Raw genomic sequence first — 23,298 nt, forward strand, 5'->3', positions numbered from 1 at the left:
AGCGGGTGGACAGCACCAGCTGGGAAGAGCTGCTGTTCGAGGCACGCCCACTGCGGGGCTTGCTCTGTTACGTGTTTCACGGGCATCATCTCATTTAAGCTTCGCGATACCCCCATGAGCGGGGCTGTGGCCACCCCTACGTTACCAATGAGGAAACTGAGGCTCAGAACTGCCCATGGCCTCCCAGCTAGCACATAATCCAACTCATCACAATGACAACTGCCCAGCCTGAATTCTTAACCCCATGATATCATGTCTGGATTTGGTGAAAAGGGGGTACAGGTGACCCCCCACCTAAAGAGGCTTGACCTCTGTGTGGCCGATCACAAAGCACCCGCCCTCATTCGCAGGACACGGTAGTCCATTCATGCCAGCCATGTTTTTGCTGTCCTTCCACCAGGGACCCCCTCAGCCCTTGTCAGTACTGCTTCCTCTGAGGAGCCTTCTTGGATTTCCCCAACCAGAAACCCACTTCCGCCTTGAATGCCCACAGCAGTTGGTTGAAACTTTGTTTAGGAAAACATTCCCTTTCTGCCTCAACTGCAATTGCCTACCTGGGCCAGGGTCTTTGTTCTTCTGGTCCAGGGTCTTTGTTCTTCTGGCCTCCTACCTAGCTCAGCATCTCAGTGTTGTCGGGTAAAAACAGACAGACTCTGGCCAGCTGACAACAAAACCCCTGGTCTCCAGGGCCCTGGGCCTTACCCAAACAACTGGCTAATCAGCAGGGGCCCGAGGCTTGGCCCAGGGCTTTGGGGCAGAAAGTGAGTGTAGGTTGGGCATGTGGTCAGGGCAGGCTTCCTGGAGGAGGCAGGGCCTGGGTTGTGCAGAGTTCAGGCTGTACGGGAGCAGCTGCCCATTACAAGGAGGCCTCTGAATCCCCTTTAGATCCCCTTTCCACCTGGCGAGCTTCTATGTCTCATGACTCCATTCAGGTGCTACCTCTTCTGGGGAGCCTTCCTGAATTACCCCTGATCATGCTCCCACAGGCCCTTAGCCCCCTCAGAATGTCCCAAGCACCACCCAGGAGGTAGCCCATTGCTATTGCTGAGCAGAGGACTGGACTGGTCTGGTTTGGTTGGGTTCACCTTCAACTGTGGGCACAGTTGGTGCTGGGAGTGGCGGAAGCCAGCAGGTGGCTACAAGCTGCTATGGCCCAGGTGAGTGAGGCTGAGGGTGCCCACAGCCAATGGCAGTGGGGATGGACAGGAGATGATTTCCAAGACATGTAGACGGTAGAATTCCTACTCAGGCTTTGACAATAAGATGGATGTCAGGGGCAAGAAAGGAATCGAGGTGACCCTGAAATTCAGGGCCTCCTCAGTGCATTCCTGCCAGCCTGTTCCTCAGGTTTGCCGCTGCCTTGGGGCCCAGCACAAAGGCACAGCCACTGGGCAGTAGCGACAGAACAGGTGTGTGTTTCTGGCGGGGGCTCTCGGCTCTGTCCCGCGCTGTCCTGCTCTGTGGCTGATGGTGACCTGTCTCCCTCCACAGGCAGCCCTGATGGAGAGCTCCCGCCTGAAGCAGCAGCTGACCATGCTGCAGCTGAAAAAGGACCTGCTGGGCAGCATCTGTGGCCAGGACAGGGCAGCGGCCCTCCTGGAGCAGGTGGCAAGTTCTGTGAGGGACAGAGACCTGCTACACAACAGCCTTCTGCAAAGGAAAAGCAAGCTGCAGGTGAGCCCCGCCGCTGCCTGCCCGGCACTGGCACTGGGGCCTGGCCGGAGGACAGGGCCACCCCTTCCGGGCCGGGCAGCCCTCCCTTCCAATCTCAGCTCCACCACGTGCCTCCATGTGGCCCTGGGCACGTCCCTCTGGCCCCACAATCCCCGGTTGCTTGTCTCTAAACTGGGCGGGATTGTTGTGCAATCCTTCCAACTGGGCTCCTGGCCATCCGTCTGCCCCTGACCCTGCCCGGAAGTCCCCTTTCTCCTCTCTAGTCACAGAACTGTCTTTCACAGACAGCTAGGGAGTGTCAAATAAAAAGCGCAGAGAAAAAAATTTAAGCTTTGAACCAGCAGTTAATTGGAAACTATGTTGATCAGCAACACGTTTCTAAATGTGACTACACGAAATTGAGATAAAACGGGGCATGCTGCGGACAGCTCATTCGTGTTACAAATGTTTGCTGCATGTCCAGTGATGCTGAGGACGGTGATGGCAATGGTGAAGATGATGGTGATGATAGCTGTGGTCTGTGGGGCTCCGATGAGGGGCCGGGCACCTGCCGAGAGTTCACGGCCATGACCTCGCTGACCTCGCTGACCCCAGCGGCAAGCGTTCCAGGGTTTGCAGGCAGATGCGCTCCACTGCAGCCTCCCCCCTCCGCCACAGTACCATGAGAATGACTTCACGTTAGTGGGGGGGGGTCCAATAAAACGTTTTTAACAAAAGGGGTGTGTGGTACGGATGTAGTCTGCCAGCCCCTGTGCTAGTGGGCAGAACAGCTGTAGGTGAGGATACTTTGGTGACTCTGAGGAGGGGCATTCAACCATCTCAAGAGCTCTGGGAAGGCTTCCTGGAGGCGGTGATGCCTGGGTGAGCATGAACGAGCGGGGAGAATGCTGGAGAAAACAGCTGGGTTGCGAGGAGGCTCTCAATTTGGGTGCTGCCCATTCTGCGTCTCTCCAGAGCTTGCTCGCGCAGCACACGGACTTCAGGGCTGCTTTCAAGCCCCTGCAGGAGAAGCTCTTAGGCCTACAAGTCAGGGTCCGAGCCGAGAACGGGTTTCAACGGAACCTTCCTGCGAAACAGGCCCAGCTCTCAAGGTTGCAGGTAAGGGGCCTGTGGGGCCCAAGTCCCCTCTGCTCAGGAGCCCAGCTGCACCTGGAGCAGCGCCCCTCCTTAGCAGTAACTGGCAAAGCAGCCTCCGGCCCCAGCCAGACACCTGGGCCTGTGCTGAGATCTGATCTTCCATCTCTGCTGCCTGACCCAAAGGTTCCTGGCCTCAGCGGGGCCCTTGGCACCTCCAAGATGCTGACTCTCAAGCTTAGAAAACTGATAAGCTGTCCGTGGTTCAAAGTCTGGCATCACTCTTGTTTTTAAAGTTGCTAATAGTGTCCTAACGAGTCCAGAGGCCTTCAGTTAGATAAACCCACCGGGGCCTCAAGAATCAGCGTTCCAGTGCACTCGTGGGCGGGATGCCGCAGTGCACTGATGGGTGTCGGCTGGATGAGGAGCTGGCCAGCTTTTAGCAGCTGCATCTCACAGCCCAAGCTCAGCTCATCCCTGCACTCACCCCCCACACGTGTGCTTTGGAAGACACCACAGATGGAGCATCTGGGGCTTTCAGACCACAGCCGGGATGGGGGTCTTCCTAGCGTGAGATGACCACCCAGTGAGAGTCCGGCTGTGTGTCCCGCAGTTCGCTCTCATGGCATCTCAGCGTATTTTCATCTCGTTTGAGAGCTCTCCCCATTCCCGAGAGTGGGCCCATCAGGTGGCCTCAAGGTGCAGCCGCGGGTCAGGGACCCGCTGTTCCAGTACCGCCTCCCATGCCCCCCACTCAGCGTCCCTAGCCCCAGTCAGCACCCATGACCAGAGGCAGGAAGGGCAGCCCTGTTCATTGCTTCCTCTGCTGTAGGGGCTGCAGGAAGAGGGGCTGGACCTGGGGGTGCAGGTGGAAGCCGCCAGGCCTTTCATCCAGGGGAACCCCAGCCACCAGCACGAAGTGGACCAGCTTTCTGCCGACTGCCAAGCCCTGCAGAGGTCTCTGGAGGTAAGAGCCATGACCCACCCTAGGCCCTGGGATCTGACCCTCCTAGATGGGCCCTTCCTCCTTTCTTCCTTCATTCCTGCCAACTCTCCTTTCTCTTTCTCTCTCCCTGTTTCCCTTCCTCATGTACTCGGTGGGCAGTTATTGAGTGCCTCCTGTATGCCAGACAGCATTCTGGGCCCCCAGGATGGGGCCATGTGAATAGGATAGCCCTCCCAGGTTTACGCTCTGGTGGGTAGGTGGACAAGTAGGAAGCCAACAAGTAAATACACAATCTCCCAGGCGGGCAGCCAAAAAAAGGACAGCACAGAGTGCTTGGGATCTTAACAGGAGCCCCTCGGGCAGCAGGCCCATCACGCTGCTGCCCAAGCTGGGGCTCCAAGGTGCAGCAGCCTGGTGGCCACGGGCCTTGTCTGCAGTGCCCTCTGCTGGCCACCTGGGTCTTTCTGGGGTTCCCAGAGGACTGGTTCCCTTTTGAGCAGTGGGAACGGAAATGGAGGGTCCTGCAAAGTTCCCCCCAGGACAAGCTGACAGGCAGGCTCCAGCCAGCACCCCAACATCCGTCCAGATGGGTCCTGGGTCTGCACCTGTAACCAGGGCATCCGGAGCCCGCGGCCAGCTCTTGGGCTGCCTCCCTTTACGAAAACTCCGTCTAAGGCAGGGCTCCCCACCCCAGCGGCCCCGCCCACCCTGCTTAACCAGAAATACTTCAGACAGCCGCCTCTCTGTGTCCTGAAGTTGACAGAGTGTAAGTGCCCCTACCACTTAAAAATGCAGTGTGATGCCCTTTCTATAGTAGAAAAGGGAAATAAAATGAAGCACTGAATGGTTATTTAAACTGTCTTTGAAAACATAAGTGCCCCCAGGGGGCCACACCGGAGGCAGAGGGTGGGGGGCGCCTCCAAGTGCCTCCAGCCTCGGGGTTTTCCGTGCGGTCCTCCTCCAGCTTCTAGAATAGCCGCACTCCTGGGAAGTTGGCCTGGGAGGAAAACTGCCAAAATCTCCTCGTCTTTGCGTTAACTGGAGTGAGTCTGAACTCCCACCCTACTAAACGGGGCTTTCCTATATGGATATCAGTGGGGCGTGAGAACCCCGCGGGATGTGGGCTGTCCCCCAGAGCAGGCCGGGGGGTGCCCCCACTCTCACTGTGTCTGCCGGCATCACCCCCACCCCACCATCGGCACAGCGTCCGAAACCCCGTGTGATTTCAGAAAACACAGCTCTACCCCCAGAGACCCACCGGCCTGAGGGAGGTCTGAGGTCTGGATGAATTTGTTTAATTCAGTTTAATCGATGAGCAGCTAATTTATTGCGGGGGAGGCAGGGGCAGCACAGGAACAGGAACCGCGGTCCCTGTCCTTCCCCAGCCGCGGAGCCCAGAGACACAGCAAACTGCAGCCTTAATGCCCACAGCCAACGATGACCCAGATGGACAGGGAGAGTAATTAGAGGAAGCACCCACTGAGCATCATTAGGGGCTGCAAAGTGGTGATTTCCAATGCCCTCATACGTCTTTATTGTTTAAATGCTTCTCTAAAGACGTGTAGTGCCCCTTCTTTATTGTTGTGGTACTCAGTGCTTTTCCTGCCTAACGAGTTCTAATAAGTCTTTCCCCAACAGCCCAGGGGCTTTCCCTGCCCCCATGGGGGGCATGCACCCCACTAAGCAGTGGGGCCATCAAGGTCATTGAGTCTGACACAGGAGCACAGGAGACAGGAGGGGTCTGTATCAGGGCACATGCAGGGAAGTGGAGCCTTGGGTCAGTAGCAGGCCCTCATCAGAAGATACCTGCACTGTCCCAGCTGCTGGTGGGCCTGCCCTGAGTTCGGTGGCGCCAGCCAGTGTCTGTTGAGTATAGGGAGGCGGGGCCCATGGGGGCCCTGCAGAGCATCACAAGGGTGTAAGGCAGGTGTCTGAGCACGAGAGGGGGTGAGGGCCCCCGGGGGCTGACCAAACTGGGGTGGGCTGACGGAGGCAGTCCCAGGCTGGGCAGCCAGGCAGACAAGGGGTGTCTGTCCTGTCGGGTCCACAGCCCACCCTTCACAGAGACAGAGAAGAGGGCGAGAGGTCAGCAATGGTTGACCCAGGGCAGGGGGTAAAAACGAGACTGCTTTTAAAAAACTTCTCACCCAAGTCCAATCACGTACAGAAAAACGGCCCTCCAGGTGCGCAGCTTGATAAATGTTCACAACTGAACACGTCTGTGTTACCAGCATCCAAACCGTGGCACAGAATAATACTACCAACCCCACGCCCCCAACCCAGCAATCACCTCACGTCCCTGCAGTCACCGCCCACCACTCCTGATAGCTGAAGGCAACCCTGCCCTTGGACTTGAAACAGCACAGGCTGGGTTTGCCTGAGCGTATGAGTTATTCAGGCTGCGTCAGACAGTTTTCTCTTGTCATGGCTTCTAGCTCTCCTGACAGTTGGAAATCCACCCGGGACGTTGCCTCAGACTGTGGTGTAGGTTGTTCATTCTTGCTGTCACCCAGTGTCCCACTGGGTGACAGCACCTCGGTGTGTTTATCCACCCTTCTGTTGATGGGCGCCTGGGCGATTTCTGGTCTGGGGCTCTTGCAGGCAAGGCCGCACGCCTGCCTTTGGGGGAGACGTGCTTGCGTCCTTGGGTGGGCACCCAGCGCTGGAAGCCTTGGTCATAGGGCTACCCATGCTCGGTTTCCGGAGAAATTGACCCATTGTCCTGTTTTCACAAATGGTTGCACCAACTTATACCCACACCAGTGGTGGAAGAGAGAGCCGATTGCTCAGACCTGGGGCAGGAAAGTAAGGCAGGCAGAGAGGCACTTTACACCAGAATCTGTCTTTCTGGGGTAAATTCCTTGCACCTTGGAGAAGGGAGGACCAGCGTCTCTTGTTCCTACTGGGCAGGGGGCCCTGAATGGGAGCCCTAGGGGCTGGCACAGTCCAGGGACCTGCAGGGTGGGGGACCCAGTCTCAGCGCTGCCAGCACTCAGGGCGCCCCGGCTGCGGGCTGTGCCACAGGGCCTTGTGGACCGGTGCCAGCGGGGAGTGCAGGAGCACTGCACCTTCAGCCACGAGCTGCTGGAGCTGCGGCAGTGGGTTGCCGTGGTCACTCAGAAGTTGGAGTCATACCTGGGGGACACAGGCCCATGGGATGCCCAGTCCCGCGAGGCTGAAGTTGAGGTAAGGTGGCTTCCCCTACGGAGATGCTGCGTCCCCCAAAGCAGGCCAAAGCTCTCACCCCGGGGGGCAGAGGCTACCCCCCAACCCCACCCCACCTCTGCCAGGACCTCGCCAGGTGTGTGAGCGTGTGTGTGTGTGTGTGTGTGTGCGCCCTTCAGCAGCTGCTGGCGGAGTTCCCCGAGAAAGAGGCCCGGCTGCCCCTGGTCGAAGCACATGGCCAGCTCGTGATGGAAAAGTCCTCTCCGGAAGGGGCAGCTGCGGTCCAGGAGGAGCTGGAGGAGCTGGCAGCGTCGTGGCGGGCCCTGCGGCTGCAGGAGGAAAGCCTGCTGAGGTGAGGTGGCTCCTGGCCCCGATCCTGCTGAGGACATCGCCCTTCCTGTAGGGGAATGCTCCGTGTGCCTGGGATGGAGGGGCGGGACTCTGTGGCATTGCAGCGGGGCTGTGGGTGCAGGGAGACGGCCGGCCTGGGAGGAGCATGTAGCCCATCGGGCTTGGGCCGCACTCGCATCAGTGGGCACCTGCACCTTGTGGGCCGTGACATGGGTCTCGAGAAGGAAACCAGAAATGCATGTGCCTTGGGGACATTCTGACCAACCAGAAGGACTGGCACAGACCTGGGAAGGGAAGTAGCCTCCCACTGCCACGTGCCCTAATTCTGTTACTTCTCGGTGAGTCCCTGTCACGTCCGTCCCCACGTCGACTGGGCTGAATTTGTCTTCTCAGCCTCATCAGGAACCGGCAGCTGCAGAGGACAGAAGTGGACTCAGGGACGAAAATGGTTTTCACCAACAACATCCCCAAAACCGGGTTTCTCATCACCCCCACGAATCCCATGTCCATTTCCAGGCGTCACCGGCAGGTGAGTCTGTCTGGCGGGGCTGCCAGGAGGGGCTAGGTCCTGAGTCCAGTGATCAAGGGCGGGGTGAGAGTCTCCTTACCCCCACCTGTGGCCACAGGCTCAGCCCAGGACTTGACAGTGTCCTCTCTCAACTGAGCCTGCCCTGCTGTGTCTCAAGCATTCCTTGTGCCACAGGACAGAGGGACTCAGACACCCCGGACCCAGGCCCCTGGGGAAAGTCCCAGGCATCCCTTGGACAGACAGGCCCTCACCCCTCAGAAGCACGGCCCTGCAGGGAGGAGAGGGTGGGGGTTTGAAGCTTCCTGCTGGCTCAGATTGCAAACTGAAATCACAGAAGATGGGTATTTTTTGTGCCATAGGTTGTATTTTGTAAAGATAGCTAACCTAAGTACATTGTATTGTCCCTCCTGTCCCCTGGCTGCCTTTACAAGGGAAGCACATTGAAAAGAAATTCATTTCTTGTTCTTAGAAGACAGCCCATCACTCCACTCATTCTCTCATTTTCCCTCCAAAGGCATGTAGGGAGGGTAGCTGTGTTCGGAGCATGGGGCTCCAGGCTGGGCACAGCCTCGAATAGGACAGAGGCACTTCCCACCAGCGAGAACCCTGGGCCCAGCGCAGTCTACCATGTCAGAACTCGCACCCTGATCACATGGAAACTCATACTCTGACGCAGCAGGTCTGGGGCGGGGCCCGCGAGTCTGCCTTCCCACAAGGCCCCACCCGCTGCTGGGCCCTGGAGCACATTTTCAGGGGCAAAGGAGTGGGACCCACAGGCAAAGAAATGACGGTTTTCAGAAAGCCAGGTCCTCAATGGCAGAGGGGCCGCATGCCGTGGGAGCCTGCTGCAGACTGACTGTGACCCAGTTCTGGGGCAGGGAAGCCCTCCGGGGAGAAAGGAAGTGGGAGTGGGGGTCAAGGAGAGAAGTGGAGGGCGCTGCATTCCACGCAGAGGAGACAGCGTGTGCAAAGACCCCCAGGAGAGAGCACAGTGCCGGGGTCGTGGCATGTGTGTGGGCTCGGGCTCGGCCTCGGAGGGCAAGCTGCAGTCACGCAGAGCCGGAGCCTGAGGCTCTCGGGCCACATCGAGGAGCGTGGGGGGCCACCACAGTGTACAAGTGAGGGCTCAGCTGAAGGGACGTGTGAGCTAGACAGAGCTGCAGGGGGACAAAGTGGCAGGAGGGTGACCGCGATTACAACCATCCTGGTCAGGCACAAAGGGGCTGCCCTGGGAGGCTGGGGAGGAGACCATGAGGAATGTCCCTGAGCCCTAGGCACTGCGGCCACATTGAGTAGAGGCATTCCTTGCCCCCCGGGCCTCTCTCACCTCCACTCTGTGCCTCAGATGGACCCCCAGGACATGTGGCCCGTATGTAGGCTGTTCCTCTGATGCTTTGGGCACCCCGTGCATCCCTGCAGGCAGACCCCGCCCAGGATGCAGAAGGCGGCCCTGCAGATTTCCCCGGCCTCCTGAGAAACTTCGAGCAGTGGCTGCAGGGGGAAAATGCCAAGCTGGTTAGAACCATTGCAATGAGATCAGCCACAGCCAAGGACTCGAGGACCAGAGAGACGAAGCTGCAGGTCTGTGACCCCATCCGTGTGCTTGTCGCCAGAGAGCTCACCCAGGAAAAGGAGCACAGACCTAGCTCGGGAGCAGCCCTGGCTTGTGTGTGAACAATGCCTTTAAACCTGGCCTGGCTCAGGTAACCCAGAGGAACTGATCTCTACGTGTCCACGTATTCAGCCTGCTCCGTGCGCCCAGTCTGGGAAACAGCACCGCTCCTCAGGTGCGGCAGTGTGGCAGGCCGTCCCAGCAATCTGTGACTTCAAAAGGCACCTCTTTATCGAACTCAAGGGTCTGGGGCCTGGCCATGGGGGCGAGCTCAGCGGGGCAGCCTGCCTGCCCCCAATCTTTCTCTTCCACTCCCACCTGGAGGTGGTCACCAAGCCCCCCTGATTCCACCTCCTGAATAGGTCTGGTGCCTGCCCCTCCCCTCTGGCTATTAAGGTCACCGCTTTTGACCTTAATTGTGGAGACCCGGGTCTCAGCCGAGGAGGGAAGGGCTTTCGGTCTCTGCCTCCACAGAGCCCAGACTTTGACCTTCGAGTCCAGGGCTCTGAGGGGCTGCCGAAAGCGGCTCAGCTTCGCCACGATTTCTTCCAGACTGGCCCATGTCCTGTTGGCAGAGCGGGCCTGCACCCTGGGCTGCTTCTCGGGGCTTCACCCTCGCCCTGCTTTCGGCCCAAGGTGCCTCGCTCTCTTGTGAACTCTTTACTGCCTGCTATTTTTTTTTGTAGTCAAACCTCAGGTTTCTTTTTCTTTCTTTTCTTTTTTTTATGACATAGTTCTGCATCTGTAATGCCTTTTATTGTTTTTAATATTTTACTCTCAGTGAGAGGCGTGGTCCAGTCTCCTGCTTCACCACGACCAGGATGCCCCTCCTGCCCTCCTCCTACCTCCCACTCAGCCACCCCTCCCGCCTCCTGCCGCCGCCAGCCAATGCCAGCCCTCTCAGAGATGGCTTACGGTTCCCCGGGTGAACCCTCTCGCCCTTGTAGAGCTCACGTTCTGGGGGGCTCTGGGTAGCGAAGCAGCATGCCCTTGTCACACAGCTAGTTTCCTGGGACAGCAGGACCCAAAGCCAGAGTGGGAACCCTGGACGTAAGGGGCTGCTCCAAGCCCCGGGTCACACCATGTCTCAGGAACCCTGAGGATACAAGGTGCTCCCCTGGGGGGCACAGAGCTATATTTCAGTAGAAAAGTCCCAGTCCCAGCATCACTCTGCCAGGCTTCACCATGCCAACAGGAAGATGTTCAACAGTGGTAGCTTTTGTCATGGCACCTCTTACGTCAAGTCCTCTGGAGGACCCAGTTGTAGATTGTCAGAGTTGGACGTGGCCATGGAGGTCAGCGGGGCAGCTGGCCCTGTCTTGTGGGGTCCCTTCTGTCACATTGCAGAGAGCAAGGGCCTGGCCTTGGCTTGAGTTTGCAAGGATGGGATTCTTAGTAGTGGCCTTCAGCTCCTCAGTGAAACTCAATTAGCTCCTCCCTACTGCCAAGTGGGACTGCCTGGGCCCTCTGGCAGGTGCACAGGACATTGCCTTTGCCCATAGGAACTGGAGGCTCGGGTACCGGAAGGTCAGCATCTCTTCGAGAACCTGCTTCGCCTTGGGCCTGCGAGGGGGACCTCGGAGGAGCTGGAGGATCTGCGCTACCAGTGGATGCTATACAAGTCCAAGCTCAAGGACAGCAGCCAGCTGCTGGTAGGGCTAAGGACTCTCCGGCCCCAGGCCCAGGGGTGGGGGGGAGAGGGGGTAGGGGGCGGACTACGCTGGGCCCAGCTCACCTGGGAAACCTGGGTGGGCTCGCATCCACTCTGCCCTGTGCCTCCACAGACCAGATGGAGGGGGCCCCCCAGGGAGAGGAGAGGGAGACTGCTGGGTCCTAGCTGCTGGCTGGCAAGATGTCCCTTCCCTGTCCTGCCACCCTGCAAGGCCGGGGCTCTGGAGACAGCACCAGCCACTGTCACAGTTGATGTCTGAGAAGCACTTTGCTGCCCCTAAGCCACAACCTGTGTGGGTGCCACCCTGGCCCGTCCTCACAGCAGCCTCTGCCTGAGTAGTCGTGTCCCCGCCCCCAGCGGGGCGCTGGGGCTCTGAGAAGGCAAACCTGCCCAAGGCCCCAGAACCGGCCCCAGAACTGGGCAGCGGCAGAGCTGGCACTGGTGTGCACCCCGCTGCTGGAGGCTGAGACGGAGCCTGGGATCCCTCCCCCACCCCCCACCCCACCCCCCTCCTCTACCCGCTGTGACTTGGAGCCAGCACTTTCCCCCATTGGGCCCCGGTGTCCCCTCACACGAAACAGTGATAGCTAATAAGAGCCTTTATTAAGTGCTATGTCCTCGTAGAAACCCTGTAAAGGAGGTACTGTTCTTATTCTCTGAGAAGTGATGAGGAAACTGAGGCTGGGGGGGCAGCCTTGAGCAGGGGGCACGCGGAGCCCCGCAGCTTCTGTGCTGGCCCCGCAATGTCCAAACCGGCCACTAGGTGACAGCCCAGCCCCAGCCTGGCGGCCGTGCCTGCTGCCTTGGCCCTGGCGTTCCCAGACAGTCCCACCTGGGCCTGAAGTGCGTTAAAAAGCTCATTAAATCGAATCACCTGCTGGTTCAGCCTGTCCAGATGACCAGAAGTTTTAAAGAAACGCTCCCCTGACAAAATGACTATTCCATTACAGGCTCTGTTGGGATTTAAGTTTCACTCACTTAACTGTTTTTTCCCCCTTTTCCTCTCCTTCCCTAAAATAACAGACACAGAGTTCTCCGGGGCTGACGACGGGATTCCGGAAGGTATGGAGTCTGCCATCTGCTCCACAAGGCTGAAGGGCAGGGCGTCAGGAGGGCTGGTGGGCCTGTGATGTGGGGGTGGGACTCCTGGGCTTTCTGGAAGGTTCCGTGGAGTCTGAGGAATACTTATGCAGGGTCAGCTCAGGCTGCACTGCACTGGGCCCCAGGAAGGCCCAGGGGAGCACAGAGAGCACTGAGCTCTGATGGTCACAGGAGAGAGGGGTGCTAGACTTTTCATCCAAAACCAGGACCAGGTGAGGTGTGAACAGGGGTGCTCTTAACGGCCATGCCATGATGAACGGTGTGAACCAGCACTGTCCCAGGAGACCTGGACCACTCCAAACTAGACAGTGCGGCCACCTGAGTGGCAGACAGATATCAGGGCTCAGTGGGGGGCAGGCAAGGAAGGGGCAGGGTGCCTTTCCGGTTCTACCAGGCGTCACCACGTATGCCCCCCGAGCCATGCTCTGAGCCACTCCCGTGGGGCCTACGGACCAAAGCAACAACAGTGACAGCCCTGATGTGTAATAAGCATTGTTACTCTGAATGCTGCAGGCTGGCCATCCGCTGCGGGCACAAACAGTGCCAGTTGCAGCTGGGTGTTTCATTTAACTGTCCCAGCGACATGCACAGGCTCCGTTTTAAGTGTGAGGAAACCAGAAAGAAACAAGCTGGTCAGCAAAGGCTCTGGAGTGGTCTGGGGCCTCTGACCCCAAAGCCTCTCACGCATGCCTTGGAGAAGGCACCCCTGAGGCCTGGCGGGTCTCCCCGCTTCTGGAGAAGCCTGGTGTGAACTCATGTCCCCAGGGCCCCCTTTTCCAAGGGAACACAGTTGTTTTCCTGCCAAGCATTGCCCGTGAGAGATGCGCCTCCAGCCTGCACTGCTCCAGAGCAGCTGGGCTCCTCGAGGTCTCTCTCACCGCAGAGCCTGTTTCCAGACGCTTTGCACACCGGGTTCCCCAGATTGTGGTCATGCCTCGAACATCTGGGAGAGAGGGTGTCCCCTGGATGGGGCAAGGTGGTCACGAGACCAAGGCTGTGCTCTGGGCCCCATGCCAGTCAGCTTTGTGGTCTGGAACAACTTGCTTTGCCTCTTGGGCTCACTTTTCCCATCTGTGAAATGGAACTATTAATGTGGACCTTATTTACTTCATTATCTAGTTTTAAAAGTCACAAAAACTGCCGCCTGTGGAACTTCTTTAGAGACTCCAAGACCATGCCCCCCCCCCGCCCACTCCTCCCCAATTTAGAACAACAGAGACTCTTCGTGACACAGGGGAAGTATCAGGAAGGACTGGCTCGGCCCACACTGTCCCACCTGGTGGGACATGGGGGCCCTGGGGCTGCCTCTAGCTCTCACACTGAAGCCCCTCCCTGGCTGGGAGTCCTCACCCATGCAGCTCCCGGGCTGCAGTCCAAGGGGAGCCACGTCCGGGTCCCCTGGCACTTAGCACATAACAAGTGCTCACTCCGTATTTCTGAGTAGGGGACCCTTGGCCGGCTAACCGCAATCCTCTCGCATGAGCTCCAGCTCCCAGCATTCTGTAGTCAGGTCAGTGTGGAGTGTTCACAGCACCTTGTTTATCTGCTGTCTCCTCATTCATTCATTCATTCATTCGTTTCACAAAGGTTTGCTGTGTGCTGACTTTGATCAAGAGCTGTTTAGGGCACTTGAGATCCCTCAGTGAACACAAAAGCAAAGCCCTGCCCTGGTAGCCTGTGCATGCTGGCTGGGTGCGGTGGGTGGAGAGGGGACTTCCACGTCCAGCTGGTCTTGCAGAGCACAGGACCAAGGCTCCAGGTCAGGAAGCTCCCAAGGGCGACAGCCATGGTGTGCGGGTGTTCTCTTACTCGTGGCCAGCAGATGTTGGGCACCATTTCACGGGGTACGCGAAGCAGGCAGGCTCTAAATGGCCAAAACATCTGCTCATTTGGGCTGTGTTTCAAACAATCAGTTGTGTGAATATTTGAGTCTGGTGCTAGCTGGGTTGGGAGCTCACAGGGCTCGGCCCACTATGAAGAAGTAAGCACCCGAAGGCCAATCCACAGAAGCCACCTTGGGCTTATTTCTAGAACAGCTTGTCTCAGCACAGACTTTGTGTCCTTCCCCCAGTTTTGGATTCAGTTGGTCTGGGGTGGCCCGAGAACCTGCATGTCTAGCCATTTCCCAGGGGCTCAGGCAGCCAAATGCTGTGTGCTCTGTGTTGGAATCCAGGACCCACCCTCGGCATGTACGATCATTGGCAACTCACAGCTTCCCGATGAATAGAAAGAGGGCCCGCTGAGCTTGTGGTGGGCAAATTTCTTGTAATAACCGGCACATAGTAGGCCCTTCATGGCCACGGAAATATGGACCCTGGAGACTTCTATAGACGCCACCCCTGTTCCCGTGTCTGAGAACAAAGGGATCAGTGACACTCTGCTGGGGGACCCTCCCTTTGACATGGTTCTGGTGTTCATTTTCCTGGTGGGGGTGTGTGCATGTGTGTGTAGGGGTGTGCACCCATGTGCATGCATGCACATATGTGCACATGTGCACACACACGCAGGCCCGACAGGTAGAAAATAGGCACCGTCTTCAGAGGTTGTCATCTTGCCAACTTAAAAACATTTCATATATTATTTTTGTTCGAAAGGGAAGGGGGAGACCTGCCCCAAAGCTGATTATTTATGAGCCGTTGGCTTTGCACGCTTTTCTTCTCTCCGTGCACCGAGTCACTGAAGGCTCCAGCTCTGTCGAGGGCTTCAGCCGGCTTGTTTGTATAAACAAAATAATTAAGATTTATTAAATTTGCAGCTGCCTACACATTGCCGGCTCGGTGCCACGAGCTGTTTGCCTGCAGCGCTCAGACACACGAAATGAAATTGCTTTGCACATTGCAGTTGGGCCCTGAGTCAACTGAATTCCCGCCCTGGCCCGGGGAGCGGAGCCTGCCTGCCTGAGACGGACCAGGGCACAGGTGGGCCAGTGTCTCCGCCGGCCCAGGCGAGCTGGCGCAGGGCCTGTGTGCCCGACCGCAGGCGTGGAGAGCGTTGGGGGCGGTGGCCTCTGGGTGCAGGTTCAGGTGCTGGGTGGCCCACGGGTGCCATTTTATTTACTGGACCCTAGTTTATGCAACAGGTTTTAAGGCTCCTTACTTTTCACATTTCTACGTCTGTCGAATTGGGGTGTCTTATTTCAATCAAGTTCTTGCAGTGAGGATATGGACCAGCTTCTCCCCATCCCCTCAGGACGTCATCCACCTGAGATTTCTTTATATCAGCATCTCCGCTGGTGGGGTGTGTTTTGTTTTGTTTTCCCCTGGACCACACTGACTGGGTCAATGCAGACGGCCCCTCTCCGGGAGCCCCAGCCTGTGGTTCCAGTTCTCAGGGGGAGTTCTGTTTCCTGCCCCTCACCCAGTGCCGTGGTCGGCCTCGAATGTCCTCCCTTCCCTTTTTTGTGAGGTGGGGCCAGTCCTTGTCACCCCCAATACTGAAGGTACAGCTCTGTGGTGCCCCAACTTGATGTGGGGTCTCCAATGGATGCTCTATCTTAGTTGTTAGTTTTGTCTTAATTAGTGGGATGTAAAATAATGGTGTGGCTTATAGCCAGCACCTTAGAGTGGGTATAATACCGTAACACCAAACCTCAAGGTGTTGGTGGGTTTTCCATGTTAGGTAATGACTTTCTCTCCCACTAACTGTGGTTTTTTCCCAATAATCCCTACTGTGTGCCAGACCACCTGTTGGGCCCCTGATGCTCACAGCCACCTTGGCTTTGTGGTGGGAGGAGCGTGGCTTCTCGGCCCCTTCTCCACTGTGGCAACGGTCAGGTTGGGCTGGAGGTGGAGGGGACGCAGCTTGACTTGACCCCCCTTCAATTCACTGTCCAACCTCGGGGACTGCTCATATTTGGTTTTTCTTTAGTCAAAGGCCTGGGCTTCACTAGGGCCCTGCTGTCTGACCTTCCAAAGGACAGAGCCAGGGACGGACCCCAAACCACAAGCGACGTCATCTCTGGGGCCTGTCCACCCACCTGTTGAGCCCAGAGGGAGCTGGCCCTTGCTGGCCCATGAACGAGTCCATGCCAACCCTGTGGACATGGAGTTTTTGAAACTTGCCTTTGACTCTGGACTAGGGTCCAGAGTTCGTGGCATTTGCTCTTTCTACTTCCTCCTCCTCCCATTGCTCAGCCCACCTGCTTCCCACCCCGAACACCTCTGAAATTCATCCCCGTAAGGTGACCGGCGGCCGCCTCTTCGCTAGGCACAGGAACCGCCTCTGTCCTCACCTACTTGGCCTCTGGACCCAAGGACCGCGTTCCTCTAGCAGGGGTGTCCAACATTTTGGCATCTCTGGGCCACACTGGAAAAAGAGTTGTCTTGGGCCACACTTTAAATGTATTATGACATGTAATTCAAAAAATCTCATCGTGTTTTAAGTAAATTTACGATTTCATGTTGGGCCACCCTGTGATTTTCATGTCACAGCCACCCTGGGCCGCCTACGGGCTGCGGGGAGCGGGTCGAACACGCCTGCCCATTCCCTCTGGTTCCTCTGGCGGCCCTTCCTAGACACGACCAACCGTGGGTGCCTCTCCCTCTGTTTTTTTTGTCTTTTACTTTTTCAGTTTTCAGAATCAGCGTTGATAAGATTCAGTGCTCAAGAAGTAGCATTACTTAATTCTCCGTCCATACATGAAATTTTTAAGCTATTTTAAGCTATTTTTATTACTATTTGTGTATTTAACGTGTGGCCCAAGACAACTCTTCTTCCAGTGTGGCCCAGAGACGCCAAAAGGTGAGACACCCCCGGACAGAATCACCTCTCACTCCAATCATGTTACCTGGAGAGACTTCCCACCAGTCAACGAAATCACCCCCGAAGGCCAGCTCAGGCCGTCTCATCCCCTGACGCCCTCTGAACCGGCCTGGGCATCTGGAACAATACAGTTCTATGGCCTGACCATCCTAGGCAGAGCCAGCCCCGTGAGGAGAGGGAACGACCTAGCCACAGCCCAGCCACGACCACCGGCCCCTGGTGGGAGCCACCCAGAGCCTCTGTGCTCTCGTGGGAAGTGCATTCTGGGCTGTGANTCCCGCCAGTCAACGAAATCAACCCCGAAGGCCAGCTCAGGCCGTCTCATCCCCTGACGCCCTCTGAACCGGCCTGGGCATCTGGAACAATACAGTTCTATGGCCTGACCATCCTAGGCAGAGCCAGCCCCGTGAGGAGAGGGAACGACCTAGCCACAGCCCAGCCACGACCACCGGCCCCTGGTGGGAGCCACCCAGAGCCTCTGTGCTCTCGTGGGAAGTGCATTCTGGGCTGTGACGCAGAGCTTCGGCCCCGAGAACCGAGGGAGAAGGCATCCAGGGCACAGTGGGCAGGGCCTGGCTGGTGAGCTGTGGACAGCCAGAGAGTCCTTGGAGCAGCTGGGGAGTGAGGTGGGTCCTCGGGAGAGTGTCTGGAGGAAACCGGCGGAGAGGAAGGCAGTCTGCACATGGCATAGTGGCCCATCAGGGGTCCTCTTGGCCTGAATTCACTGCTGACTGAGTCTGATGAGGGGCACTGGAGCTGGCCCATCTTGAATTGCCAGAGGAGAGCTGGCCCCTGTCCATCACCTTAGCTCTTGGTGCTGGAAGCATCTTTGTGGTGGAGAATGAGACCAGCTCCGTGGAAAGCCCCTGAAAGTCCTGCACTCGGACCCCAGGTCAGGGTGGGATGGCAGTTCCAGCTGGCTGACAACAGAGGCCGAGGGTGACCGCCATGGTGGTTTAGTTGTTTCTTATGAGAGACACCATGGAGGGTGCTGGACAGAGCCTGGGCTGTGGGGCAATGCTGGCCATTTGAGCTTATCTGTTGACCTTGGACTGGTGCCATTCCCACAGGCTCAGTGTCTTCCTCCATGAACCAGGCCTAGGGAGACCCACCTCCCTGAGGGGTGCTGGGGCTCAGCGAGCCGTGAGTGGGGGGCAGCCACAGCAGGGCCTGGTGGGGCGCATTCGGTGCACTCATTAACGAGGGAGCCCAGGTGTTCTGGGGAACCACTGGGCTGTGGGAACAGCTCACGGCCAGTGGGCAGTCTGCGTGGTCACACCACAGGCACGGGGGACGAGCCAACAGCAATATAGATGCACAGGAAGGGAAGGAGCCTGTGGTCACTCAACAAACGTTTATTGAGCACTGCTGGGGACGCAGCAATGGGCACAATGAATGTGAATGCTGCCTCCGGGGTGCCCGGGGATGCAGACCTGAATCAGGTTCCAGAGGAGAGGTCTGGGGCCCACGAGAAGGTGCAACTGAGGCTCCTGTTGGTTGAGGAGCCCGAGGAAGCCACTCACGAGCTGAGGTTAGAGTGATCAGCAGGAGCTAAGCAGGTCCATCGGTGGAAGGAGGGAAGTGAGTATTCCAGACAGAAGGGGTGGCCTGTGCAAAGGCCCTGTGGCAGGAGTGGTGAGGGCCTTCAGGGGCCCAGTGATGGCATTTAAGGAGAGGGGTGCTTTTCTCTCTGATGGGGCTGGGAGGTTGATGGCGTCTGATCCTGACATCTGGTGGAGGGGAAGCTTTCGGGGCTCCCAGGACCCACCCATCTGACCACCGGGTTGAGGGGGAGGGGAATGAGCATTTGCCTACACACGTTAAGCATAGCATGTGCTGCCTCCTTTACCCGACCAATTTTGGTAGGAAGGTATCGTGCCCCCATTTCCCCACAGATGAAGGAACTGTGGCTCAGAGGTTAACTGGCCTGCCCTAGGTCACACAGAGTCAGGCCTAGAGCCCAGAATTCCAAGCCTTTTCTTTCCCCGATACCCCTTTCCCCTTTCACCCTTTCTTTTTTATTTTATTTATTTATTTATCTTTTCTTTTTTCTTTTTTTAAAATATGTTTTATTGATTATGCTATTACAGTTGTTCTATTTCCCCCCTTCATTCCCCTCTACCCTGCACACCCCCTCCCCCACCATTCCCCCCTTTAGTTTATGACCATGTGTCTCAAGTTCTTTAGATTCTATATTTCCCCTACTATTCTTGTCCCCCCTATCTATTTTCTACCTACTGTCTATGCTATTTTCTATGCCTTCTCCCCCCGTCTCTTCCGCCCACTCCCCTGTTGCTAACCCTCTATGTGATCTCCATTTCTATGGTTCCACTCCTGATCTAGCTGTCCTCTTAGTTTGCTTTTGTTTTAGGTGTGGTTGTTAATAAATGTGAGTTTGCTGTCCTTTCACTATTCATATTTTTCATCTTCTTTTTCTTATACAAGTCCCTTTAGCATTTCATGTAATAAGAGCTTGGTGATGATGAACTCCTTGAAATTGACCTTATCTGAGAAGCACTTTGTCCTTCCATTCTAAATGAAAACTTTGCTGGATAAAGCAATCTTGGCTGTAGGTCTTTGGATTTCATGACTTGAAATACTTCTTTCCAGCCCCTTCTTGCCTGTAAGGTCTCTTTTGAGAAATCAGCTGACAGTCTGATGGGTACTCCTTTGTAGGTGACTGTCCCCTTATCTCTTGCTGCTTCTAGGATTCTTTCCTTCATTTTAATCTTGGCTAATGTAATGATGATGTGCCTTGGTGTGTTCCTCCTTGGGTCCAACTTCTTTGGGACTCTCTGAGCTTCCTGGATTTCCTGGAAGTCTATATCCTTTGCCAGACTGGGGAAGTTCTCCTTTATTATTTGTTCAAATAAGTTTTCCATTCATAGCTGTTCCTCTTCCCCTTCTGGTACCCCTATAATTCAGATATTGGAGCATTTAAAGATGTCCTGGAGGTTCCTAAGCCTCTCCTCATTTTTTTGAATTCTTGTTACTTCATAATTTTCTGTTTGGTCATTTTTTCTTCCTCTGGTCTTCACCCTTTCATTAGTGGCAGAGGGTCAGGTCCCAGATTCCTGAACTCCTCAAAACTCTTGCAAGTAATAGTAATTACACAGTCTGCCGTCTCACCACCAATTGCTACAAACCCTCTGCTCCCGTACCTCCTGTACAGGGGCTTCTCACACCCTCTGTCCTTGGGTCGGTCCGACTGGGTGGAGGCAGAGGCGAGGCAGCACTTTCCACGGGGAACGGAGGGACAGAGAAACTCCCAGACCCGGGAGGCACCGGGGCCATCGATTTCTCTGCTGGCTACTTAGGACGCCGCGTGTGCCCACTGTGTGACTGCATGCGTGCTTTCTGAGCATTCGAGAATCATGTTAAAACGTGTCTTCTGTTTTCAAGAACACTTCAGAATTCAGGTCCCTCAAAGCGAGGATGTGAACTCTTTTAAGTAAACAGCCGCTGCGCAGGCAGCGGGCGTCCTGTGGGAAAGAGGCCCCGCCCCAACACTTCTTACTGCAAACACACTTTAGACCTTCAAAAATGATATCCCCCGAGGGTCACGGCCAAGACCCAGCTCCTCACTTCAGGAAGCTGAGCGTTAGCTCAGAGAGCGGAGGAGCGAACCGAAGCGGGACCCCTGTAAACAGATTCTGCATCAGGAAGCCGTTCACCACAGGCTTGCAGTTGTGGAGTGAACCCAGGCTAAGGAGGGCCCCAGCACGTCGTCGCACCCTCCTTCCCGCTCCCAGGTGGGCTGGGGGTTTGGACCAAGGCAAAGGCAACCCGAGAGGTTACATCAAGTCAGACTCCTTGCAGCGGCTGGCCCTGTGTGAGCCGAGTGGGTGGGCACAAGCTCACGCACCAGCCGGCTCTGCCCCAGCCCGCTGGCTGTGCGGAGGCCTCCCCCTCTGCACAGAGTGCTCACGTGGCTTTGCACCCCGCCCCAAAGTCACTGCTGAAACCAGTGCAGCCCGCGGGGCTCCCCTGTCCTGCAGGCTGTTGGCAGTCAGTCTGCTCTTACAAAGCGTCTACAGACTTGGCTGAGTGAGGGCTTTCGAGGCTGGGGGCGCAGAGACACGTGCTATCGGCCTGGAGAGGGTAGTAGGGCAGGATGGTGGGCGAGGCAACGCGGGTACGAGAGGGAGAGGGACAGAAGTCCCCAGGTTAGGACCTGCCAGGGACATCTGCATTTAGCGAAATTCCCACATCACCATCATCACCATCATCATTACCTTCCTCACCACCATCATCCTCATGGCCACCACCACCACCACCACCACCATCATCACCTGATTGTAACTTTTGGTGTCTTGGAGAGGGAACCTTTGGTTCTGCAGGGAGCCGGCAGATAGATTTTACAATAACAGTACGGCAAATAAGAGCTCGCTTACTTTCTGATTGGTGTGTCAATGTACTCTGCCTTGAGTCCTCGCCATAACCCAGCAGATGGGAGGTAGATGTTTTCTCCCAGCTTTGCAGAGAAGAGAACAGATGCTCAGAGATGTTACTAGCTTGCCCAGGGTCACACAGCTGCTGTGCAACGGAAACTGCCCTGGAACCGGTCAGCCGGGCCCTGGAGAGCTGGGCCCTGCCCTGCACCCTGCTGAACGGTGACTTCGGTGGCCTTCACTTTTCTAAGTGGCCAGCTCTCGGCCCTGCAGTCCCCATGAAGGCGGGACCCAGCCATCCCTGCAGAATTCAGGAGCGTCCTTGGGCCACTTGCGTGGACAGTGCAACAAAGATGTTTGTGAGGCATGCGGACGTGTGAGGCTGAGCTCCGTGCGGTGCTGAGGGTGTTGATGCTGAGAAGGGCGATGGAGCAGATGGAGGAGAGAGCGGTGCTGAGGAACGTGACGGTGGTGAGGTGATGGTGATGCTGGTGACTGTGGTGAGGAGGAGGATGTTAATGGTGTGTGATAACAAGACAGACAGCAGTTTTGAGCACCTACTATGTGCAGGCCCCGTCTCATTTCTTTCTGACACCTCTTTCGGGCAAGTATCATTATTACCCCATTTTATAGATGAGAAGTTTGAAGTTCAGAGAAGTGGAGTGACCTTCTCATGATCCCCACCCAGGACTCACGGCCAGGCAGAGAGTTTGTAATAACTGGCAGAGTCTGTAACTTGTTATGTTTGTTCTTCCTTTCGTGCCTTGACCGGTTTGAGAAAACCAGAGAGAGCGTTGCTTTCGGCCCAAACTCTCATCAGGCCCACTTCCCAGCTGGGAATACGGAGACCCGTGAGGTCAGACAGGGGGCCCAGAACTGCCATGGCCCTTGGTGTCCTCCCGGCCCCGCCCCGCCCCATCCCACCCACCTGGAGCCCCCAGCCCGCTCACCCCTGCCGCTTCGGTTCTGCAGGCCCAGCCGGGACCCGGACCCTGCGCCCTGCTCCGGAAGGTGTGCCGCGTGGCGCTGCCCCTGCAGCTGCTGTTGCTGCTGCTGCTGCTGTTGCTGCTGCTGCTGCCGGTGGGCGAAGACAACCGCCGCTGCGCGCTGTCCAACAACTTCGCCCGCTCCTTCAAGCTCATGCTCCGCTACCATGGCCCGCCCCCCACCTAGCCCACTGGGGGCCACAGGTGACTCTCTCCTCCCATCTGCCACCAGCCCTGGGCTCCTCCCGAGGACGCCGGGGGACTCTGGAAACAGGGGCAGGCCGGGCGGCCAGGCTGCCCAGTATAAATACTGTAGAGATGGTCCCAGCACAAAACTACTTTTTATACAGTGTTGTCTTTGTCTATTTATACTAAACGCATACTATGTGTGACCAGGAATCATGTATAGACTTTTTATATGCTCTTATGTAAATGCTCAGGATGGGTTATTTCAAAGGTGGCGTCCGTGCGTGGTGGGGAGGAAGGTGTGGCATGGCTGCCCTGGTCCACAGTCAGCCCCGGGAGCCGTGACGTGTCTGGTGGATGGCGGCCTCTCACCCAGAAGCCCAGCCCCAATCCAGGTGTTAGGGCAAGGGCCTCGGGGCTGCCGCGGCTGACCGACACCCCAGCCCTCAGGACCCCGTGTTTTAGGCACAATCAGGACAGACGTGCTTTTCCAGTTTTTAAAATGGCAGCAGAGTAGAGCAGAGATGGCAATGGTTGAAGGCGGACCCGGTGACGGCCACGAAAAGGGACAAGTGAGAGAGTGTCCGAGGAGCAGGGGAAGGACAACAGAGAAAAGGCCCAGAGAGAAGTAGAGGCAGCGCAGGACTGGGAGCTGAGCTCCCAGCGCATGGACCAGGGACACGGGCTGTGGTCACGTACAGTGTCTTCAGAGGACGGTCAGCTCGTACCCGGCGAGTTCTGTTTGGGGAGGAAATCACGGAGAGAGACGCCCCCTGTTAAGACCTCCCCGAGAGCGGTGGGCAAACTCTGTGTGCAGCAAGCACCCCCTGACAGTGACAGGGAAGATGTG

The 23,298-nt window shown here is 56.8% G+C and overlaps 1 protein-coding gene across 2 annotated transcripts in view; it reads left to right on the forward strand.

Moving 5' to 3' along the window:
• Nucleotides 1-22,661, forward strand: part of SYNE3 (spectrin repeat containing nuclear envelope family member 3) — a 73,903-nt gene extending 51,242 nt beyond the window's left edge. For both annotated transcript variants that reach the window (XM_037031103.1, XM_037031102.1), the window contains exons 9-18: nt 1,492-1,674; nt 2,629-2,772; nt 3,581-3,715; nt 6,719-6,880; nt 7,039-7,211; nt 7,604-7,739; nt 9,159-9,320; nt 10,854-11,003; nt 12,047-12,085; nt 22,249-22,661. In XM_037031103.1, coding sequence (XP_036886998.1) covers nt 1,492-1,674; nt 2,629-2,772; nt 3,581-3,715; nt 6,719-6,880; nt 7,039-7,211; nt 7,604-7,739; nt 9,159-9,320; nt 10,854-11,003; nt 12,047-12,085; nt 22,249-22,449 — 1,485 coding nt within the window. In that variant the 3' untranslated portion in view covers nt 22,450-22,661. The remainder of the gene's footprint in view (nt 1-1,491; nt 1,675-2,628; nt 2,773-3,580; nt 3,716-6,718; nt 6,881-7,038; nt 7,212-7,603; nt 7,740-9,158; nt 9,321-10,853; nt 11,004-12,046; nt 12,086-22,248) is intronic.
• The last annotated feature ends 637 nt before the right edge of the window (nt 22,662-23,298 follow it).

Source organism: Sturnira hondurensis, unplaced genomic scaffold (genome assembly GCF_014824575.4).
Source record: "Sturnira hondurensis isolate 20B ecotype Veracruz unplaced genomic scaffold, ASM1482457v3 Scaffold0021143, whole genome shotgun sequence".
NCBI lineage: Eukaryota > Metazoa > Chordata > Mammalia > Chiroptera > Phyllostomidae > Sturnira > Sturnira hondurensis.